Here is a 23,306-nt window from a genome sequence, read left to right on the forward strand (position 1 = left end):
CCTCACCTTCGTGGTAGGCGTCCATGAACTTAGTGATGTCACTTGGAGGTGAGGTGAACTTGATCGGGGGTGATGGAGTTCCTTCTTCTGCCGGAGTGCCCTGCATAGCACCTGAAGTGCTCGGCACTGCTTCTGGACTGCTCGTCATAACTCCTGCAGTGTTCGGCCACACTGTAGGAGTGCCCAGCCTTAGTCTTGGAGTGGTCAGAACCACAGTAAGACGTCTTGGCTCCGCCACGGGAGTGCTCGGCACCCGTCCTGAAGTGGTCGCCACCACTGCAGAACCTGCTGGCTCCACTCCTGGCGTGCTCGGCATCCCTCTAGAAGTGCTCGACACTCTTCCCAGAGTGCTCGGCATCCCTCCTGAAGTGCTTGGCACTGCCCCAGAAGTGCTCGACTCTACCACCGGAGTGCTCGACGCTCCTCCCGGAGTGCGTGACACCTGTTCCGCAGCGTCTCCACCGCCGTGGATGACCAAGTGCTCGACGACGAAGGTGTTGGTGAAGCCTCCCGCTTCCCCCGTGCTCGGACTATGCCAGTCCCAAGCTACCTCCTCGTTGAACACAACGTCGCGCGAGACAGTCACCTTGTCTTCGCGTGGGTCATAGAGTCGGTACGCCTTGGTACCCTCCGCGTAGCCTAGGAACACCATGGGTGTGCTCCTGTCCTCCAGCTTGGTGAGGTTCGGCTTCGTCTTCCTGACGTGGCCGATGCAACCGAATGTCCGGTGGAATGACACGTTTGGCTTGCTCCCGTACCAAGCTTCGAACGACGTCTTGCCCGTTAGGGCTTTGGTTGGAGCATGGTTGAGGATGAACACCGCCGTGGTCATCGCCTCTACCCAGAACTTTGCCGGCATCCCTTTGGCCTTCATCATGGATCGGGCCATGCTGACCACTGTCTGGTTCCGTCGCTCCACCACGCCATTCTGTTGTGGCGAGTACGGCGCGGTGTGATGTTGCCCCACACCTTGATCCGCGCAGTATGTAGCAAACTCCACCGAAGTGAATTCGCCACCCCGATCAGTCCTCAGTACACGGAGCTTCTTGCCGCTCTCGACCTCCGCGCGCGTCTTGAACTTCTTGATCGCCACTGCCGCTTCGTCCTTGCTCGTCAGGAGTTGCAGCCACATGTAGCGACTGTAATCGTCCACGAGTAGGAGGAAGTACCGCTGACCACCGCATGTAGCAGGCGTGATCGGCCCGTAGAGGTCGCTATGAACTAGCTCGAGAGCTTCCTTCATGCGATACTGGGCCGCCTTTGGGAAAGGTAGCCTCCTCTGCTTCCCGGCCAGTCAGCTGTCACATAGCTCGCCTCCGTGTTTGATGTGGGGTAGCCCTCGGACCATCTTCCCTAGCCGACCAAGCACGTCGAAGCTGAGATGTCTGAACCGGGCATGCCACATCCACGGTTCCTCGGAGTGCCTTGCCGCCAGGCAAACTAGCTGCTCTACCTTCAGGTCAAGCAGGTACAACCGGTTCAGGGACCTCTTCACCTTGGCGAGAAGTCGCTGCTCCCGGTCTCTGATCCTCAGAACGCCATCCTTGATCAGAACCTCGCTACCGCGCTCATCCAGCTGACCAATGCGGATGATGCTGGAACGCAGCTACGGGATGTAGTTGTCGATACGGGACCCATGGGGTTTCCCACGGAAAAGAGAGAAGAAGACCTAGTCCAACTAGGATTCCCTACATGTAATCCTACTAGAACTAGTTACACATAATCCTACTAGGATCTCTACTTTGTAACCGACTAGGACTCCCGCCTCTCCTAGACTATATAAAGGAGGGCAGGGGTCCCTAGATCAGGGGCGAAGGAGCGACCGACAGAGGAGCGAGCGACACACACAACCACAACATGCCTCGCAACACAACAAATAGCACAGGGCGCAATATACTATCCACCCCACACTAGACATAGGGCGCCGTGATTTTTTGGCGTACCGAACCAGTATAAATCATTGTCTCCCTGCGTTTATCATCGAGTTCCTGCAAACGCCGATACCCCTCCGAACAAATCACCGTCCCGGGTACCCCGTGACGGGTTGCCAGTGGTAAAACATCGACAGCTGGCGCGCCAGGTAGGGGCCCTCGGCGCTTTGCGTTCGAGAGCTCGGTGGACCTTAAGATCAAGACATGCCGCGACTTTCATTGGCTCCCGTCGACAACTCGCAGCTCTAGTCGATCTTGTCAACAACTCGCCGTGTTCACACTCATCATCACCATCGTTCGAAGAAGAAAGTCGACCGGTCCTACTCCGATCAACACCAGATGCAGGGTTCTCGGCCTCAACGACCACAGATAGATGTGGCACCCGCACGGGAACCTGTCAAGGAACGCAAGCACTGTAAGGCTATGAACAGCAAGCTTGCGACACGCAGAAACAAGGATTTCCTGCAAAAGTCAACCAAGTCACCGTACAAACCAAAAGGGATTAGCAAGCGTCAATTATGGAAATAGTTTTTGAGCCGCACTCGGATACGACCACCAAGAGTCCAAGACCGTATACAACTGCGTATACGTATACGTTTCAAATTGCTTTGAAGCCACGAGCAAGAGAAGGGAGGAAGCATGCAAGCAAGAAAGCACCACACGGCAAGCAAGTATTCTACCAAAGGAATTACATCACACGTCACCATCCATACGACATGCACATATACAGCTCATCTTCACGCAGATTCAAGTCCAACCCAGAAACAAGTCCTACTCCTACTCGAACAAGCAACAGAAGTTCGTACAAGTCCAGAGCCAATTCTATCCAAGACAAGTACCGAATCAGTGCAGAATAGAGGAATATCAGGTTACGACGTCGTACCAAAAGAACTCGACTACATCAAGCGTGGAAGTAGTCCAAGCCTGAAGCGAGCGATCCGTCCGATGACTCTGATCCAGAAACAAATTGTACTGCTACAACTTCATATACAAATACATCACGGACATGCAAGAAGCTAACAAAGGAAGCAAGCAAGCAAAGCCAAAGGTGTTTGTGCATTGATTTGTACATACGACATGCTCATATGAGAGAAGGTCAAGAAATACAAGCTACACGGTCAATAAAGAGAAGACCACCTACAGCAAGCCGACAAGTCACGAGCAAGCAACCAAATTCTGGGAACCCGGCAACACGTTCCGAGTTGTTTCGAGTACTCGACATGACAGTCACTCGTCTGGTTAAACTCATCAGCAAACAACTCGGACGAGTTGTCCGACGACTTCATCATGCTGTTCGACTACATCAAGCAAGTTGTCGACCCATGAGGGTAGCTAAAAGCTAACACCCGAAACAAAAAGCAAAATGGCTGAAAACATGCCTGAGCATCCCGGCCGAGAGCAAAATAGCTAAAAAGACGCTTGAGCCCGCCGATGAGGGTAGCTAAAAGCTAACACCCGAAACAAAAAGCAAAATGGCTGAAAACATGCCTGAGCATCCCGGCCGAGAGCAAAATAGCTGAAAAGACGCTTGAGCCCGCCGATGAGGGTAGCTAAAAGCTAACACCCAAAACAAAAAGCAAAATGGCTGAAAACATGCCTGAGCATCCTGGCCGAGAGCAAAATAGCTGAAAAGACGCTTGAGCCCGCCGATGAGGGTAGCTAAAAGCTAACACCCAAAACAAAAAGCAAAATGGCTGAAAACATGCCTGAGCATCCCGGCCGAGAGCAAAATAGCTGAAAAGACGCTTGAGCCCGCCGATGAGGGTAGCTAAAAGCTAACACCCGAAACAAAAAGCAAAATGGCTGAAAACATGCCTGAGCATCCCGCCCGAGAGCAAAATAGCTGAAAAGACGCTTGAGCCCGCCGATGAGGGTAGCTAAAAGCTAACACCCGAAACAAAAAGCAAAATGGCTGAAAACATGCCTGAGCATCCCGGCCGAGAGCAAAATAGCTGAAAAGACGCTTGAGCCCACCGATGAGGGTAGCTAAAAGCTAACACCCAAAACAAAAAGTAAAATGGCTGAAAACATGCCTGAGCATCCCGGCCGAGAGCAAAATAGCTGAAAAGACGCTTGAGCCCGCCGATGAAGGTAGCTAAAAGCTAACACCCGAAACAAAAAGCAAAATGGCTGAAAACATGCCTGAGCATCCCGGCCGAGAGCAAAATAGCTGAAAAGACGCTTGAGCCCGCCGATGAGGGTAGCTAAAAGCTAACACCTAAAACTAGTCGACCAAAATTAAGCTTAAAAAGACCCTCTAGCTCTTCGTTCCGAAAAGCAAGAGGCTCGGGGGCTACATCCAGATAGGAATACTTTTTCCTCAGAAAAGCACAAGCGCCACTCAAGAAAGCACTCGGATGCCAAAGTTTGTCAAGGCAACATTCTATGCCGAGTCATTTTACATAGCGTAGGTGAAAGGTTGTCAACACAAAGATCTACATCTAACAAGTCATAGCGCGGACAAAGCACTCGACAGATCACAAAAGAGGAAGAAAAGAAAAGTACTCGACAAATCGAGGGATTTCGTCAGGATAACGCACAGAGTTGTTTATAGGGCAGAGTACAACCACGACATGCACATATGACGTCCGGGAAGCAATAGCGAGCAAAAGATTAAGATATATGCATATATACACTGAATACACATACACATACGGATCTGCATGCATGCAAATGAGGAAGCCATCAATTTACTGGACACATAAGTCATGATGGGACACGAACGATCCAACAAGGTGCAAGCACACGTCAAGTCATATACAGGCTGTCATCACATCTACAACTCTGAAATATCAAAGCCAAATTAGAACCAAGCCACGAGCAGCAAGCCGTCCGAGACCAAAGATAGCAACCTGTCCGTTCAAATGTCCGACTACTTCGAACACACGAGATGTCCAACCGTGCATCAAGACAGATAACAAGCAAGCCAAGACTGACTACTCGGCCGAGGAGTTCGAGTACTCGGATACGATTTAAGCAAGAAGAACACGCGATCTACATAACAACTCGGATACGAAAGCCAAGCCAAAAAGAGGAAGGCACACGAGAAAACCCAAAGCTGCAGGCTAGACAAAAGTACACCGAGTCTGCACGAACGCAAAAAGTTAAGATGAACTCGGATACGAAGACCTCAGCATGAACGGTACAAAATCAAGATCAACTCGGATACGGAGGACTGACCATGAAGCAAGACGAATGACCAAAGAAGCAGGCAAGGCCAAGGCGTTTGTGCACTATTTATGTATGTACACGCACGTACATATCAAGGCTCGTACATGATACGTACATTCCTATCGACAAGCTGTTCTAGCTGGCCAACAGCAAGCCATCCGACTGGAAGCAACCAGGCCACTACGACAACCCGGTAATAGCGCAACACTCTCCGAGTACTCCACGACGACGACGGATTTCGGCTACCACTACAACAACCCGCCGACTCCGCCGCGATGCTCAATGACTACCTCGACTACTACTCAGAACCAACAAACTAGTCGGTGACGAATTCCGGATGCTCGACGTGTCTACAACCAACTGCTCGGACGTGGTATCCAACTACTCATCCGAAATACCCAGCAACTCGGCTGTGGCGATCAACAACGCGGCCACGAACTAAGGGAGCTACATCTATACCATGAGATCGGGGAAAACACGCTCTTGAGAGCTATTTTACTCAGACAAGTCCAGAAACAACCCGGATTGATCAAAAAAGAACCCCGACAAGGTACGGCAAGTACCAAGACAAATCCAGAAAGAACCCGGATCGATCATAAAACAACCCCGAAGAGGTGCTGCAAGTACCAAGACAAATTCAGAAAGAACCCGGATTGATCAGAAAACAACCCGGATGAGGTACATACAAGTTCAGAAAGAACTTGGACGAAGCGCAAACAACCCCGAAGAGGTGCTGCAAGTACCAAGACAAATTCAGAAAGAACCCGGATTGATCAGAGAACAACCCAGATGAGGTACATACAAGTTCAGAAAGGACCTGGACGAAGTGCAAACAACCTGGAAGAGGTGCGGCAAGAACCAAGACAAGATCAGAAAGAACCCGGATGAATCAAAAACAACCTGGAAGAACATTTCAGAAAGAACCCGGATTGATAAAAAAACAACCCGGATGAGGTACATACAAATTCAGAAAGAACCTGGACGAAGTACAAACAACCTGGAAGAGGGACATCAAGAACCAGAGAAGTCTAGAAACGACCTCGTTGAATAAAAAACAACTCGGAAGAACATCATGGCTTAGTCAAAAAACTAAGCTCGGGGGCTTGGCATTCGCTTCAACTATGCTCGAGGGCTCGAATTCAAGGATGAAAGACCAAGAATACAAGTACTCAAGACTACAACAAAGACAACACATCAAGACCCTTCATCTGATTTCTATTCTAAAGAAAAGTACTCGGAGAAGGCTCGGGGGCTGCGGGATACATAACCCCAAAAATTTTTGAAGACAAGAATCTAGACCCTCCAACTTTTGCAAGCAAAAGCAAGAGGCTCGGGGGCTACACTCAGTGAGTGCAATTTTTACGAAAAATTGCACCCACCGAAAAAGAACTCGGAGCAACCAAGAAGACTAAAGGGACCCTCTGGCTTCTTGTCCCAACAAGCAAGAGGCTCGGGGGCTACACTCACTGAGTGCACTTTTATCCAAAAGTGCACATCAGCCGAAGAAAAGACAAAGAAGACCATCTCAAGGTTTCACTTCAAGAAGAACCTCAAACGGATTTACAACAACTCAACAAAGACCAAGAAGAACAAGAAGGCTTCCGAAGCTCATCCATGAGATGCTCGGGGGCTTGTCGATACGGGACCCATGGGGTTTCCCACGGAGAAGAGAGAAGAAGACCTAGTCCAACTAGGATTCCCTACATGTAATCCTACTAGAACTAGTTACACATAATCCTACTAGGATCTCTACTTTGTAACCGACTAGGACTCCCGCCTCTCCTAGACTATATAAAGGAGGGCAGGGGTCCCTAGATCGGGGGCGAAGGAGCGACCGACAGAGGAGCGAGCGACACACACAACCACAACATGCCTCGCAACACAACAAATAGCGCAGGGCGCAATATACTATCCACCCCACACTAGACGTAGGGCGCCGTGATTTTCCGGCGTACCGAACCAGTATAAATCGTTGTCTCCCTGCGTTTACCATCGAGTTCCTGCAAACGCCGATACCCCTCCGAACAAATCACCGTCCTGGGTACCCCGTGACGGGTTGCCGGTGGTAAAACATCGACAGTAGTATACATCCATTAGCGCGTGGTGCTCCCCGTTCTGGCATCTGAAGATGATGGTGCCGCGCCCTTGGATAGCCACCCTTGAGCCATCACCAAACTTCACCGTACCGGTAACATCACCGTCGAACTCGGAGAAGGAGTCCTTGGAGGCCGTCATGTGGTTACTAGCACCAGAGTCCAGATACCACCGCTGCTCCTGGTCGACGCCCACATGCCCAAGATGGACTTGGGCGCGTGGTTCGTCGAGGTTGATGGTCTTTAGGGCCTTGCTAGATCCTTCCACCATCGTCGCCTCTTCCCTCTCCATGGCCTCGACGTCGTGCAGTGCACAAAATGTCGCCATAAGGATAGTGGCCTCATCCTCATCATCCGCTTTCGCCAGGTGAGCCTGAGCCTTCTTTTCCTTCTTGCGATTTGGGCACTCCCGTGCCCAATGGCCCATCTTCCCGCAACACCGACAGGCGTTGGAGTCGATTTGCTTCTTCTCCAAAGAAGCCCTGCCGCGATGTTTGCCGTTGCCACCGCGACTAGAGGAGGCTGCCTTCCTGGAGTTTCGCCGAGCAGCCCACTCCTCTTCCGTCAGCAGGAGTTTCCCACTACCCTTCGTTACTGTCGCCTGCTCCAGGCGCTCGTCCACCGCCCGCAGACGGCCTGCCACATCCTCGATGGTGAGGGTGGACAAGTCCAGCATCGTCTCTATGGAGAGAGCGATCTGGATGTACTTTGCCGGCACGGAGTGGAGGAATTTGGAGACCGCCTCCTCTTCGTCGATGGTGACGCCATGGCTCTTCAGCTTGCTGATGAGCGTCTGTAGGCGGAGGGAAAAGTCCTCCACTGTTTCACCATCCTTGAACTTGAGGTTTGCATACTCCTGCTTCAGAAGCTGGGCCGTTGCCTTCTTTGCGCGGTCGGAACCGACGCGCATCGCCGCAATGGCCTCCCACGCCTCCTTAGCTGAGCTCTTCGTCCCCAACGGTTCCCTATACTCCGCCGGTACAGCAGCGAGGATAGCCTCCAACGCTGACATGTCATCTTCTTCCATGTCGGTGCCCTTGTCAACAGCATTCCAGAGCCGTCGGGCTCTGAGCTTGACCTTCATGGTCACCGACCACTCTCCATAGTTAGTGCGAGTCAGCGTCGGCCAAGTGGTGCCGCTGACCTCCCGCACCGTGCGGACAACTACCTCCGGTAGTGGCTGGGCAGCTATGACAGTGCCACTGCCATCGCCCAACTCCAAACCACCTGTCCTCGCCATCGGTTAGAATGACGACGGCGCTTGTACGGCTCCGATAGTGAACTAGTCTCTAGACCACTAGTCTCAGACCACTAGTCTCCTAGACCACTAGTCTCCCAGACCAGACCACTAGTCTCCCAGACCAGACCACTAGTCTCCTAGACCACTAGTCTCCCAGACCACTATACCGGTTGTGTCGGTACCCACACACTATGGATCGAGCTAGAAGAAGAAGGGAGAACAGAGCAAGCATGCACAATACAAGACAACAATGTTGGCCGAGGCCCTGTCTGTGTGATGGCAAATCTGAGCTCTCTTTACTGAGTTGCCTTGGTGCCCTATTTATACAACTCTATCTATCTAACTAAAGTACAGCGCACATGCTGTAACAGTAACTAGATAAGTATACAGGGCTGACTCTGCGCCGGCCACTGCATGTACCTACAGTGCTGCAGGTGAGCCATGCGGCGCCTGCACCTACAGCGGCTACTGTATTACAGCAGGGGGCAAAGTCGGCGCCGCCTTCCTCTGCTGTGTTTCACACAAGGTGGCAGTAGATTAGCTAACAGGAACTCCCCATTGGAATCAGACTGCTACTACAGTTATCCGGATGTTGAATGGGATGCTGCTGTCCTCATCGGAGTTGAGGTTTGCAGAGGGTCTCAAGGGCCCGAGGTGCTGATGCACAAGACCTGGCTCTACCAATCCATGCATGATGTCATAAGGTGGGTTCTGTAAATTACAAATTATCCCGATACACTTGCATTCAGGTCATAATTAACAGATGGGTGCATAAACTAGTAAGATTGTAAGATATGCTTTTTCTTTGGGTAAGTCTGTAACTAATGACTAGTGGGCGAGCTAAGGTTTACATAAAGTAAAACTCCCTCCATCCACAAAAGAATACAATTATGGGATCCGTGTCGGTCAAGCTAGCTCAAGTTTGGCTAAGTTTATAGTTATTAGCATTTATGTCTCTAAATAAATTTATTATGAAAATATATTCTATAGCCAATCTAATAATATTAATTTTGTACCATGAATGTTAGTACTTTTTTATGCAACTTTGATCAAACCTCAAACTGTTTGACTTCTCGAAAAGCGAGAATTGCATTCTTTTCTGGACGGAGGGAGTATTCACTACCGGAAACCGGCTATTTGCCGAGTGTTTTCATTTTTGCCGAGTGCATTACCTCGGTCACTCGGAAAACAAGCTCTTTGCCGAGTGCCGCGAAAAAAATACTCGGCAAAATAATTGCACTCGGTAAACAAACTCTTTGCCAAGTGCTGAAAAAAAACACTCGACAAAGAAGTAAGTTTGCCGAGTGTTTTTTTTTGCACTCGGCAAAGAAGTAAGTTTGCCGAGTGTTTTTTGGGCACTCGGCAAAGAAATAGAAAAACACGTTATGGAAAAGAAGGAAGAGGAGAAAAAAAAGGTTTGCCGAGTGCACCCAATCTGGCACTCGGCAAACACTACTTTGCCGAGTGTTAGATCTACGACACTCGGCAAATCTCCTGTACTATAAACCTCGCACCTCTCCCCCTCCTCATCCCAAATTGCAAAAAAAATATCTCCCATCGTCTCCCTCTCTTGGTCTCTCCCGAGGCCACGACCCTTCTCTTGCGACCTGTGCCTCCGCCGCCGTTGTCCCGGCGCTGCGGCCAGCCCCGATGCCTCCCTCCCTCTTTCTCTCTCTCCCGGTGTGGCGTCCGCATCCGTGCCTCCTCCCTCTCCCTCCTCTCTCCCGGCGGCGGCTAGGGCAGGCGCATTGCATGACGATGCAGCCCCTCGGCGTGGCAGCACGGCACCCAGGCGAGGCCGCCCCCTAGCGTGGTGGCTCGGCGCCCAGGCGAGGCCGCTCCCCAGAGTGGAGACCCCCGGCGTGGTGGCTCGGCGGCTCGGCGCCTAGGCAAGGCTGCCCCCAATGCGGCGTCCCCGGTTGCGGGCGAGCTAGCAGCTGCGGCGGCCATGGCCGCCCCTCCCCCTCCGCACGAGCTTCTACAGGCAATCAGCATGGCCTTGCTCTCCCTCGATCCGTGCTTCTTGGTTTACTCCCCCCTCTTTCTCTCTCTCTCTCCCTCCCTCTCTCCTAGTGTGGCATGTGCATGGACGTAGACTCGATTTCCCTCGATCTGTGCCTGCTGGTTTACTCCCCCTCTCTTTCTCTCTCTTCCCCTCCCTCCTGATGTGGCCTGTGCATGGACACAAGCTCGATTTCGCGGTACATGTGGTGTTCTCCTCCTTTTCTCCTACCAACCTATATGGTTATTGCGAATTTTTGTTGTTCTATAAGTCCTCATATGCTCGATTCCACTGGATCTGAGAGCAGGCGGCTATTATGATGTAGATCTGAGCACATGAGCGGCGGCGTGGTGGTGGCGGTGGGTAGGATTCTGAATGAAAGGGGCTGTCTGGTTTCATGCCTTACATTGCCACGCCATGCATGTGGCTGCCAGAAAAGCTATAGGTTGTTGTTCGGTTTGCAAGTAAGTTATAATATGCCACAAAATTTTTAGTTCATTCATGTGTTCACTCTTGCGACAACTGTGGTGTTCATTTATTTCTCTTCCTCGACTGCGGCAGCGCCTCAACCCCTCAGCCATCCCTGGCATCCATTGGCGGAGAACCAAGCCGGCTCTAAAGCAATTGCACATTAAGACCAACCGAACTGAACTATGTGAATGAAGCATTCTCCACACACACACACACACACACACACACACACACACACACACACACACATATATATATATATATATATATATATATATATATATATATATATATATATATATATATATATATATATATATATATATATATGACGATGCTAAAATGCACCTGGGTGCATTCTATGAAGCGAGTGCACCCGACACGCGAGCACGAGCCGCGAGACGCGCGGAGCGCGCCGAGCGACGAGCGCGAGACTTACCAGACTCTAGCTGTCTCGAGAGCCCCCTAAAAGGAAACCACCCTTTTCCTCTCCAGACTCCAAATTCAAATTGAGCCTCCAAATTTTCGCCACTTCCCTTGATTCGCCCTAGATAACAGAGCCACCGTCGCCGCCAAATCTCGCCCACTTACTTCGCTCGCCGCCATCGTAGCTACCCCAAGTTGCGCTGCGCCCATGGCCCCGCCATCGCTACCCCGACTTGAATCGCCACTTCCAGCAGAGCAGATGGAGCAGCAGCTGGCGATTGTTGTCGCGAGCGGTGGAGATCCGATCGTATCGTCTCCGGCGCCAGCTACATCTGCGGCCGTAACTCCTCTGGTTCCGCCGACGAGCACGCCCATCACGAGAGCGGACATCCCCCGCGGATCGGGTGATGCCTTGCATCACACGACTAATCTGACGCCACCTGCATCGATTCCTCCTGGAGCATTAATCACTCCTGATCCTGGTCAGAGATTCCACCCGGTGAGAATCTCTTCTGATTGCAACTGCGATTTCCACCCCCGATTCCTCCTGGATCGCATGATTTTTGATTTGGCGGCGCTGTTATCTGTGATTAGAATAAACTGGTGTGCCTGAAGTATGTTGCAACTTCGGATGTGTTGATTGCAACTTCATATGAGAATTGCAACATTAGTTGTAGTATGATTGCAACTAATGGTTAGCGACTAATTGCAACTCTATCTGTGACGTACATGCATGCAACTAGTGGATGCATTGTGATTGCAATTCTATCTGTCATTACAATAAACTACTGTGCCTGATGTATGTTGCAACTTCAGATGTGTTGATTCCAACTTCACATGAGAATTGCAACATTAGTTGTACTTTGATTGCAACTACTGGCTAAAATCAATTGCAACTCTATATGTGACGTACATGCATGTAACTACTGGTAATTGCAACTTCAGATGAGAATTGAAACATTATTTATAGTTTGATTGCAACTAGTGGATGTACTGTGATTGCAACTCGATATGAGAGGACAACTAGGGGTTGTACTGTGATTGCAACTAATGATGAGAATTGCAACATTATTTATCTATGATTGCAACATTTGGATTTTTCACATGAAGGATTGCAACATGAGTTCTGGTTTGATTGCAACTAGATGTGATACTGTAATTGCAACTCTATCTGTTTTTGGTTATGCACCAGAATTCATTTGTATTTAGCACCGCGTATTTTCTTTTTTTGTAGGATCCAAACATACTAGATGTATTTAGCCCAAGGGTGAGGCAGACATTCGAGACAAAAAAAAAGAAGCCTACGAAATTTACTGTGATTATGCAAGATTGGCTAGGTTCAGTGTGAGGGTGAAGAGAACTAGCAAAGAGACTGCAAACTGGGTTTGCAACCGAGAGGGGTTTCTAAAAACAGATAAAGAGAATAACGAACCACAGATTGAAAAGACATCAAAGAGAGTCGGCTGCCCTGCATATGCTAAGGTAAAGCAAGATAAGAAAGCCAACCAATGGTACTTCGACCATGTTGAGGAAGCACACAACCACAAGTTGCACCCGTCGCCCAGGATGGTCAGGTACATGCATATTCACAAACAAAGGGGCGCAGCGCTGGATGACCTATTTGCTATCATGGCAAGGAATGGGGTAGCGCACCAGGCTGTGATGAATGTCATGTCCGAGCTATATGGTGGCCGTCAAAACTGGTCGTTCACAGAGAAAGATGTCAAAAACATGTATGTCCCTATGTGCTAAGTCCAGAAAAAATTCCAAAAGAAAAAAAAAGAATGCTCATAGCTGCAAAAAAATAATTTACTAATTTCTTTTTATGTTCCAGGAATGCTGAGCAAGCAAGGGAGGAAAGGGATGCTGATCTGGAGAAACTTTTTCAGTTTTTTAGAGAATGCAAGACAAGCAACGAGTACTTTTACTTTGATGTGGATTTTGATCCGAAAACAAAGGTTCTCAGGAGCATATTCTGGAGCCATGCTAGTCAAAGAGCTGAATATAAGGACTTTGGTGATGTGATCACCTTTGACACGACCCACAAAACAAACCAAAAAAACATGCCACTAGGCATGTCTGTGGGGGCCAATAACAACCTGAAGAATGTGAGTTTTGGGCAAGCTCTGCTTCGGGACGAAACAACTGAATCATTCAAATGGCTGTTTGAAACTTTCAAGAACTGCATGGGGGGGGGGCACCAGCCCTATGTGATCCTGACAGGTATAACTTTTACTCCAATTGCGCATATAATGTATTCCTGGTTTACAAACTTGATAATTGAACAAATGCAATAAATTGGATTCTCCTGTTGCAAACTAGATGTTGTATGAGTTGCAACCCTATTGTATTGCTGGTTCATTTTGGAAACTACTGTTTGATAGATATGCTTGTATATATCTTTTTTTTGTGCCTGCCATAGATGAGGATGCAGCAATGAGAGAAGCGATAAGGATAGTGTTCGACAAATCGCAACATACAAACTACAGATGGCATATCACAAGGACGTGGGAATACGAGCTCGACAAACTGTACATACAACACAAAGATAAAAACCTGAAGGAGAGGCTGGAATCTCTGATAAATTATCCACTAGGGCCTACACAGTTTGAGGAGTGGAACAAGCTGGTACATGAGTGTGAGATAGCTGATAACCCAGCATAAATGCACTCTGGGAAAAGAGGAAGAGCTAGATTGCAACATACTTCAAGGGGATGTACTGCAGCAAAATGACATCCACGTAGAGATCAGAAAGCCAGAACAGGGTACTGAAGGATGGTTATGTTTACAACACTACAACCCTTCACATGTTTACGAAGAGGGTGCTTGACTCATTTCAGCACATAGACCACATGGATGCTGATGAGACGCACTACTCACATGTATGTTATTTTCAGAAAAATAACAAATCATTCCTGCTGCTGGTTGCAACTTGATCACAAAAAGAATTTTGTGCAGGCTGAGGTCGTCCGAGCTTGCAAATCAAGGTTTGATGAGCAGCTCAGCAGGGTGTACACGAGAGCTGTGTACCAGGAATACAAAAGGGAATATGCTAACATCACAGCATTTCTCATAGAACTTAATCCTGATCCAGAAGTCAGGAATGGTTATTTGGTGAGGCATGAGAAGGGCGCGGGGAGCTTCTGCTGGGCGCAACATGCATTTAAAGTGGTGGCTGACAAGGAAGCAGGAGTGTATGAATGCGAATGCAAGTAGTGGGAGCACACAGGTAAGCTGGTTGCAACCTTGATACCTATCCAGTTGCACATCAAATGTACCTGGGTGTTTCTGTGTATTAAACAAAATATACTAGAAAAATGCAGGGCTGTTCTTCATGCACATCATAAGGGCATTCACCCACCTGCAGGTGCAGAGCATACCAGAGAAGTACATTTTCAAACGATACATGCGTGATGCAAGATCTCTGGTTCCATGGGACAGACATGATGTTGTGCAGGTTGGGCCGCGAGGAGACACAGAGCAGTCGCGGATGTCAAAACAGCTACCCAAGTTAATGAGGCTGGGTAGAGCAGGGAGCAAAACAGATCGAGCTTACACTGAAACTGTGAGACATCTAGATAGGATCACTCCTGGAATTGAGCTTCTCCAAGCCATAGAAGTTGATTCTTCTGTGCATCCAACCAATTTGACAGGGGCAGAAAGTGGGGAGTTGCAAGCTGTTGGTACAATCTAGAATGTTGATGCTGCTGCATCGACGCTAGATTGTAGTGCAGCTATTGTGAAGACATATGAAAATCAGGCTGAGATCAACCTTGATCCAACCTCTACAAACTTCCTTGCTGGTATATCACTGGCTAAGCCACCAGTGTCACGCACAAAAGGTAGAAAATCTAGCAAGGAAAGTCAATGTGCTGAAAAGATAAAGGGAACTAATAATCCTTATAGCACATACACAAGGAGTTATGGGAAAAAAGTGTGCCACACATGCAATGTTACTGAACACTATAGCACAACATGCCCGCTAAACCCAAACAGGAGTAGAGCAGCAGAGAACAGAAAAAAGAGGGCTGCCAAAACACAAGGTGGGACTCCGAGAAAGAGAGGTCGGCCAAAAACACAGAGGGAAAAGAATGAAGAACAAGAAGGGGACCATAGTGAGGACAGTGATGGCAATGACTATGAATCTGAATGAATCTCCACGTGTACTTAAAATCGTGTAGCCACATGTTCCCCCATAAATAATGTTATTATTTATTTTGTTTTCTTTCCAGTAACAAAAAAAAAGTTGCAACTGAATCTGAATGAATCCGCGTGTACAACAACCTACAAATTGCAACTCTGGTTGTCATACCAATTGCAAAAGTCCAAGCCGTGACTATTATAATGTGTGCAAAAATGATAAGTTCAGATGTCCTCGGATTGCAACTCAGACCGTCAGCCGATTACAACTTACGTCATAAAACAGTTGCATTCTGGTTGGGTAGGCCATTTGCAACTACCCTGGACCGCTGCTTGCAGCTCCGTTTATATGCCAGTTGCAACTCAACCCTTCAACCGTTTGTATACCACTTGCGAATCGAGTGATATGACAGTTGCATTCCGGTTAGGTACGCCAGTTGCAAAACTGCTAGTTGCAGACCCGTCAGCCGATTGCAACTTCCGTCGTGCGCAAACCGCAACCATGGTGGTGTCCAGTTGCGCCTACAGTGATAGCTGAATTAAAACTACGATGGGCGTCTAGTTGCACATGCGTTTGCATACCGGTTGCAATTCAGACAATTAGCCGATTGCAACTTTAATTATACACAAATTGCAACTCTACTGGTACCAGACGCGACTCATTTGATAGCTGAGATGGAATACGATTCGCTACACCAGTTGAAAATGCCTTGGTACCAGACATGATTACATAGTTCCCTGCCCCCCAAAAGTGCACAGCACAAAAGTGTGTATACACAACGACCTACATTAGAGCGCTAATATACACAACTAACATTCTGCACAGATTTCTAACAGTTTTTCAACAACAACTATGATTCTGCACAACTTGACTTCCACCAGCCACATATGCACCATGTTAAAAACAAACGAACAGAAAATGTTCTACTGACTACTACCACTGTCCCATTCAATCCGTCGTCCCCCAACTCTAAATATATCAAGCGAGGCAGGAAGATCAACTTGATTGAGGGGATGGAACGTTAGGTAGTGCATCAGCTCGCACCTGTAAATCGTCCCCTTGAACTACAAGACCACACAAAAAAAGAACAGAGGAATTTGAAAAAGTTAATACACATGTCATGTAACAAAACAAGTTGAAAAAAGATGCAAAAATAAAAATAGATAAAAAAAAGTGGTAGAAATGAAGCTCACGGGGTTGATTTCCTTAGTTAGCTTCTCCCCATCATAGTACTCCATGTACTTCCAAATAAAGAACATACAATCATTGAGGAGTGCCTGCTTAGTTACATTAACAAAAAGCCTCTTCCATATGTGAACTCGAGGAAGTTTCCGGTTCGAGACCTTCTGGAATACAGCATCGATGATGGGGATCTTGGCAAAAACAGCCTCGTGGCGATCAAGTTTGTCGGTGCAATTCAAGAAGTAGTCGTTTGAATCAAGCACATCTATGCGCTGGTGCAACATGTTGAAGCAGTAGACAAAATAGTGAATTCCATCCCTGATTGGAACAAATATCTACAAAAAAATAACCAGAGTAATTATCTAATGAAACACGCACACAACAACAAACAAAAAGTTTAAAAAATGCCAGTTGCATATATTGGCATACAATAATTATTGCTGGCAAAGATGCTGGATTGCTAGTGTATTGAACAAAAAAAGTAGAGTGTGTAGGAGACTGCTAACCAGTTTTGCCTTGGACAGATCATAGTGCTGCAGCTGAGATTCAAGAGTTCTCCACACTTTAATAAACTCAGCCATCTCAGATGAATCATCATTCAAAATTCTTGGACACTCTAAAACAACAGACTGAAAAAAAAGAATGAAAAAATAATTTAAGCGATCAGAGGGCATCGTTTTGCCAGAAAAAAATATAAAATATTATATAGATGGACGAAAACCAATGTATCAAAATAACTCACAAAGAAAGTAATAGTGAGGAACACCCTGTAGCCGATAGAATCCACTTTGTGAACAATATCATCGTGTCTTATGCAGTGGACCAAAAAGTCGACCACCATAATCTCTCCTTGTGCTTCATCAGCAAAGTTGGACAGCAGGTCCTCACCAGTAAGGGTACAGAAAAGAGCAAACTCGATCAAGACAGTACTGCAAAAAAACAAAGAAAGAAAAAAATCATACAGTGCAAATCAATTAAGGGACAACACATTTGAAAAAAATCATATTGTCGGGTTTATAAACCCGGGGTCCCTAGGGGACCGGCTTCCACGCCCAGGCTCGGCCCAAGAAGGCAGCACACAACTCGTGGGCCATCCCGAGAGTCTAAAACAGCTAGCCCGAAGGATGGTCCAGTCATCGACCAGAAGGTCTGGCTAAAGAGGAACGGCGCCCGCTCGTCAACTACTTCAGCCCGCCTCTCCGACCGGAGCGCTAGCTTCGGACACCAGCCGCCTCCGAATGGCCTCTCCGATCGGAAGACCAGGCCCAAAATGCTACTTCTGACTCCGACCCCGCGTCTCCGACCGGGTTGCGCAGAAACCCTGCTCACCACTCTTCTCCGACTGGCGAGACCAGAGCCGACTGGGGCCATCCGATAGGGAACGCCCGCTCGGAAGGAGGCAGGGGCGAACGGAGAAAGCAAGCTAGGGCGCATAAGTCAAACCACGATACTAGGGACCATACCTTGTACACCTATAGGAACAGTACTCTGCAACTGCCCTAACACCAACAGTATTGTAGGCGCCGACATTTTTCTCTACAGTGTTGTAGGCGCCGTTAAAACTGCCATACGGTAAGACCCCCCACGTGCCTCTGGGCATCAATAGTGTTGTGGGCGCCGGGATTTATCGTACAGAGTGAACATGGTGACACTCCTCATAGGCCTCTAGGCATCGAACAGTATTTGCAGCTACCGACGTCTACCATCCCTAAAACAAGGCAGCACAACCTCCCACATGCATCTGACGTTCTACAGTGACATCAACAGTGTTGTGGGCACCTACCATTTTCTTGTACCCACCGGCATGGGCAACAAAGCTCTGTAACATACATACCCTCACTTGTAAAGCCATCCCCTTTATCTATAAAAGGGGGTGTGCTCCCTCCAAGGAGGAAGACCTTCTTCGCTCCAAGGCTTTTTGGAGAACCTTTCTTAGTCCCATTAGTTCAACCAAGTTCACCGGTCCACGACCATAGAACCGCCGGGTTCGGACCTTAAGCACGCGCTTGAACACTTAGCTCATAGTGTAGCTTCGGTCGCTCTTGGCCCTTTCGACCGAAGTCGACCGGACCTCTTGTACACCCCATCTTTCTCCTTCTCGTTTGTAACCCCACTGCAAACTTCGAGCACCTGGGCTCAGGAATAAAGATGCTGACCGACCCAAACTATACGTAGGGCACGTTGCCTGAACCAGTATAAATCCTATGTCATTGAGTGCTAGGCCACCTCCGATCACAATGTACGGCAAAACTACAAATATTTACTAGTTGGTCACATTCTGCACCGACAATTGATGTTGTCCGTGGGGAAGACGTTGTACGTTCAACACTTTTTGGCCATCGGATGGCCCACTTTTCCACCACCCTCGCCGTGGCAGGCTTGGGCGATACGATTCGCTTTGGCTCGCTGGAGTTTCCCGCGCTCTCACCCGCTGGGATGCGGGTTCTGCCCATCTTCGAGCCATCCCAGGCCTTCCTATTCAGAAGCCTGGACTTCATCGCCGACTGGCTCGGCGTACTACACCTTCGCAAGGAGGCTCATGTCCCGACACCCGTCGGAGGGCCGCCCTCCATCAACTACAGGACGCACAACATCGACAGCGCAGCATCTGCGCTTATTTCCGAGGAAACTCTCTGCTCAAACCCCGCTGTAAGTAATATGCGTACTGTTATTTACCCTTTATTTACTATCCCCCACCGATCACCCAGAGGGACTATACCGCCCACGCCACAAACACCGTATGATCGGTTCCCCTACGACCTCGCGTCCTCCATGGATGCGTACGCTCGGGGGCTCCGAAGGACGCTGGCGCCATCCCCCTCGCAACCGAAGTCACATGAATGGCAGGCTACCCTCCTACCATTTTTTACGAACTCCCGGATGTCGAGGGTGAGAGCGACGGTTCTAGCATCGACGACGTGCCACCCTGCCACTGTCCGTCCTGGGAGTGCAATATGGTAGACGCTTCGGGACAGCCACCGGTGGTTGTGGAGTCTGCGTAGACTCACACCCCTCCGAACCCGCGAGCGGGGGCCTTCACGTCTACGCGAGCGCATGCCGAGGAATTGCAACAACGGCGGTAGAACCAGCCGCCGCCTGCACCGGCACATTCGGTGCAGCACGTTGCGCCGCGTGCGCATCACCCGGCGGGCGGCGCTCGCGGCCACGCCCGCTAGGTCCAACACGACATCGTAAATGAGGGGAACGATCCCCCACGGTTTGCCTGGGCCAGCCAGAACATTGCCACCGCGGCGATGCTTCTGCATGGCATTCCCGAGCCCATCGACCCCTAGGAGCGGGAGGTCTACCGGAACCTCCGGGTTTTGGTAGAAGTCGTCGTCATTCAATAGGCGGAAAGCTCCACATTGCGACTCTGACATGTGCCCTCCCTCCCCACCGGGGGAACGGGAATGCATCAGACAGATCGCTCCATTCACTCGCCGCTACAACCGCTAGGTGTGGCCCAAGGGGTAGCAGCCGCACCATGGTCCGACCTGGCACCTACCCCGTGCCGACCGCCGGTGTGCGAACGGACCGGTTCGCACCAGGACGCCCGTAGCATCGTCAGCAACTGGCATCAAGTCCAGCATGATGATGATGCCCGCCGGACGGCGGTAGGAGCAGGCAACACAGACCCTGGCTGGACCATCGAGGGTAGCGGTGAAACACGCCCCAAGCGCGGTCGCTGACTGGAAGACCGGAGTCCCAGCCCTGAGGGCCTAGGACCACGAGCATTTGGTAGACGTATCTAGAGAGCACCATTCCCACGGCGTTTCCAACTGCCCACCGACATCACTAAAAACACCGGGGAGACAAATCCAGGTATTTGGCTCAAAGACTTCCGACTCGCCTACCGGGCTAGAGGAGTGGATGACGCCTTTTTTGTCATTCAGTATCTTCCCATTTGCGTGGGGGAGCATGTTCGGGCATGGCTTGAATTCCTCCCACACGACAGCATCCATGACTAGGCAGACCTCAAGAGGGTCTTCATCGGAAACTTCCAGGGGACGTATGTCCGCCCCAGAAAGTCCTAGGACCTCAAGAGCTACCAATAGGAGCCCAGCGAGTCCCTGCGGGTTTACATCTGCAAGTTCTCCCAACGATGCAACTCCCTCCTTGAGGTCATCGACGCAGACGTCATCAGCGTGTTCCTCTCCGGGATGAACTGCGAGTCCCTGATCCCTAGCTTAGCTACCTAAAGCCCCGTACCACCCGCGGCCTGCTCGACGTCGCCACTAACCATGCCTCTAGCGAGGAGGCGGTCAGAGCAGTCTTCAACGGAGGCTGGGACAAAGTCAAGGCCAAGCACACGGACAAAGACAAGGACCCCTCCACATAGAGGGGCAAGAAGAACAAAAAGGATCGACGCCGATTGGACAACACCACGATGGTCACCGCAGCTTATCGCATGGGCAAGCAGCCCCAACAGGGGCTGCCTGACCACTTCAACAAACTCATGGACAGTCTATGCACCAACCATGCCTACTCCGTCAAACACCTCTTCAAGGACTGCGAGCTCCTCAAACATTTCCTCTGACAGGCCGGTGGGCCGAAGCAGGGAGACAGCAAAGAGGCGGCGGCCAAGAAAGGAGGCACGGCGGGCAAGGACGGAGACGGCTTCCCCGAACTTGAGGAGTGTATCATGATCTTCGGCAGGTCCGATGCCATCTAGACAAAACGCTAGCACAAGGTGCGCTACAGGGAGGCATGCGCCGCCGAGATAGCCATCCCCTCCTTCCTCAGCTGGTCAAAATCTCTGATCACCTTCGATCAGAGGGGCCATCCCCCCCATGTCGCAAGACTAGGATGCTACCCACTCGTCGTTGACCCCATTGTTCGCAAGAAGCTCCTCACCAAGGTGCTGATGGACGGAGGCAGCGGCCTCAACATCCTATACATCGACACCCTTGATGCCATGCACATCCCCCGATCAGAGCTCCGCATGGCGGGCTCCCCCTTCCACGGGGTAATCCTAGGAGCGCAGGCATACCCGCTCAGGCAGATTGATCTGCCCGTCATGTTCAGTGGCCGGGCCAACTTCCGCTCGAAGGTCCTCACTTTCGAGGTGGTGGATTTTCCAGGGTCCTACCATGCCATCTTGGGGTGGCCATGCTACGCAAGGTTCATGGCAATCCCCAACTACACCTATCTCAAGCTGAAGATGCCGGGACCGAATAGCGTCATCACCGTGAGTAGCTCCTTCTCTCATGCCTTCACGTGCGACCGTGAGCACTAAGAGCTCGCCACTGTGGTCATCAACTCGTCCGAGCTCCCATGACTTGGAGAGTCATCAACCCCAGTAGTCCCAGACTACAACGAACCAACCTCCTCGATGGCCTTCCGTCCACTCGAGGAAACCAAGGCGGTGGCTATCGACCCCACTAACCCAACCAAAATGGTGCGGATCAGGACCAAGCTCCTAGCCAAATAGGAATGCAAGCTCATCGACTTCCTGCGCGCCAATCTCGATGTCTTTGCATGGCAGACTTCTGACATGCCGGGCATACCGTGGGAGGTCATTGAGCACGCGTTGCACCTCACCCTAGGCTCGAAGCCCACCAAGCAGCACCTACGTCGCTTCAACGACGAGAGACGTAGGGCCATAGGCGAGGAGATTGCCAAACTCCTGGCTGCCGGATTCATCAGAGAGGTATTCCACTCCAACTGGCTTGCCAGTCCCGTTCTTGTTAAGAAAAAGACGAGGAAGTGGAGAATGTGCGTCGACTATACTGGCCTCAATAAGGCATGTCCAAAGGATCATTTCCCTTTGCCATGCATTGACCAGATAGTCGACTCCACCTCGGGTTGCAAGATCCTCTCCTTTCTGGACGCCTACTCAGGCTATCACCAGATCACGATGAAAGAATCTGATCAGCTCGTAACCTCATTCATCACCCCAAATGGCTCGTACTATTATGTGACCATGCCTTTTGGCCTAAAGAACATTGGCGCCACCTACCAAAGGTGCATGCAGCAATGCTTCGCTGACCAAATCGACCTGCTCGATTAGCCTGATCAAGCCGAGCGGCCAAAGCCAATGATCACCATCTATGTTGATGACATCGTGGTCAAGACGGCTCAAGCTCACGACCTGGTCATGAACCTGGCCGCAACATTCGCAAACCTCCAAAGGTTCAACATCAAGCTGAATCCCAAAAAATGTGTTCTTGGGGTTCCCAAGGGGAAGCTGCTTGGATACATCGTGTTCGAATGCGGCATCGAGGCCAACCCCGAAAAAATCACGGCCATTTCCAACATGGGCCCCATACGCAACGTCAAGGGTGTACAAAGGCTCACCGGTTGTCTGGCTGCCCTGAGCCGCTTCATCTCCCGGCTCAGCGAATGGGGGATGCTGCTATACAAGCTCCTCAAAAAGATGGACACCTTCGTTTGGACTGAGGAAGCCCAGTAGGCTCTAGAAAGTCTCAAGGCGTCTCTGACATCGGCCCCAATCCTCATCGCTCCCAAATGGGGAGAACCCCTCCTCCTGTACGTCATGGCAAGCAACCATGTTGTGAGTGTTGTCCTGGTCATCGAATGGGAGGAACCAGGACACCAGCTCAAGGTCCAGCGACCTGTATACTTCATCGGGGAGGTACTCACCGACCCCAAGATCTGATACCCCTAGGTGCAGAAACTCCTATACGCC

At 50.0% G+C, this 23,306-nt stretch overlaps 1 protein-coding gene across 1 annotated transcript; it reads left to right on the forward strand.

The window, feature by feature from the left end:
* Positions 1-11,542: 11,542 nt before the first annotated feature.
* On the forward strand, positions 11,543-15,028 carry LOC136523325 (protein FAR1-RELATED SEQUENCE 5-like). Its single transcript, XM_066517042.1, has 7 exons — positions 11,543-11,937; positions 12,672-13,067; positions 13,169-13,557; positions 13,757-13,962; positions 14,154-14,216; positions 14,293-14,542; positions 14,658-15,028. The coding sequence occupies exons 1-7, from the start codon at positions 11,543-11,545 to the stop codon at positions 15,026-15,028; spliced, it is 2,070 nt and encodes a 689-aa protein (XP_066373139.1).
* Positions 15,029-23,306: the final 8,278 nt, after the last annotated feature.

The sequence above is a fragment of the Miscanthus floridulus genome, chromosome 18, assembly GCF_019320115.1.
Source record: "Miscanthus floridulus cultivar M001 chromosome 18, ASM1932011v1, whole genome shotgun sequence".
In the NCBI taxonomy this organism is placed as follows: domain Eukaryota; kingdom Viridiplantae; phylum Streptophyta; class Magnoliopsida; order Poales; family Poaceae; genus Miscanthus; species Miscanthus floridulus.

What these genes read in the sequence shown, in the direction of transcription:
- LOC136523325 (XM_066517042.1), top strand. Translation starts at nt 11,543, where the DNA reads ATGGCCCCGCCATCGCTACCCCGACTTGAATCGCCACTTCCAGCAGAG. An exon ending in TCTGTGATTAGAATAAACTG is followed by an intron (nt 11,938 to 12,671) that starts GTGTGCCTGAAG and finishes AAGATTGGCTAG; the next exon opens with GTTCAGTGTGAGGGTGAAGA. An exon ending in GAGAAAGATGTCAAAAACAT is followed by an intron (nt 13,068 to 13,168) that starts GTATGTCCCTAT and finishes TTTATGTTCCAG; the next exon opens with GAATGCTGAGCAAGCAAGGG.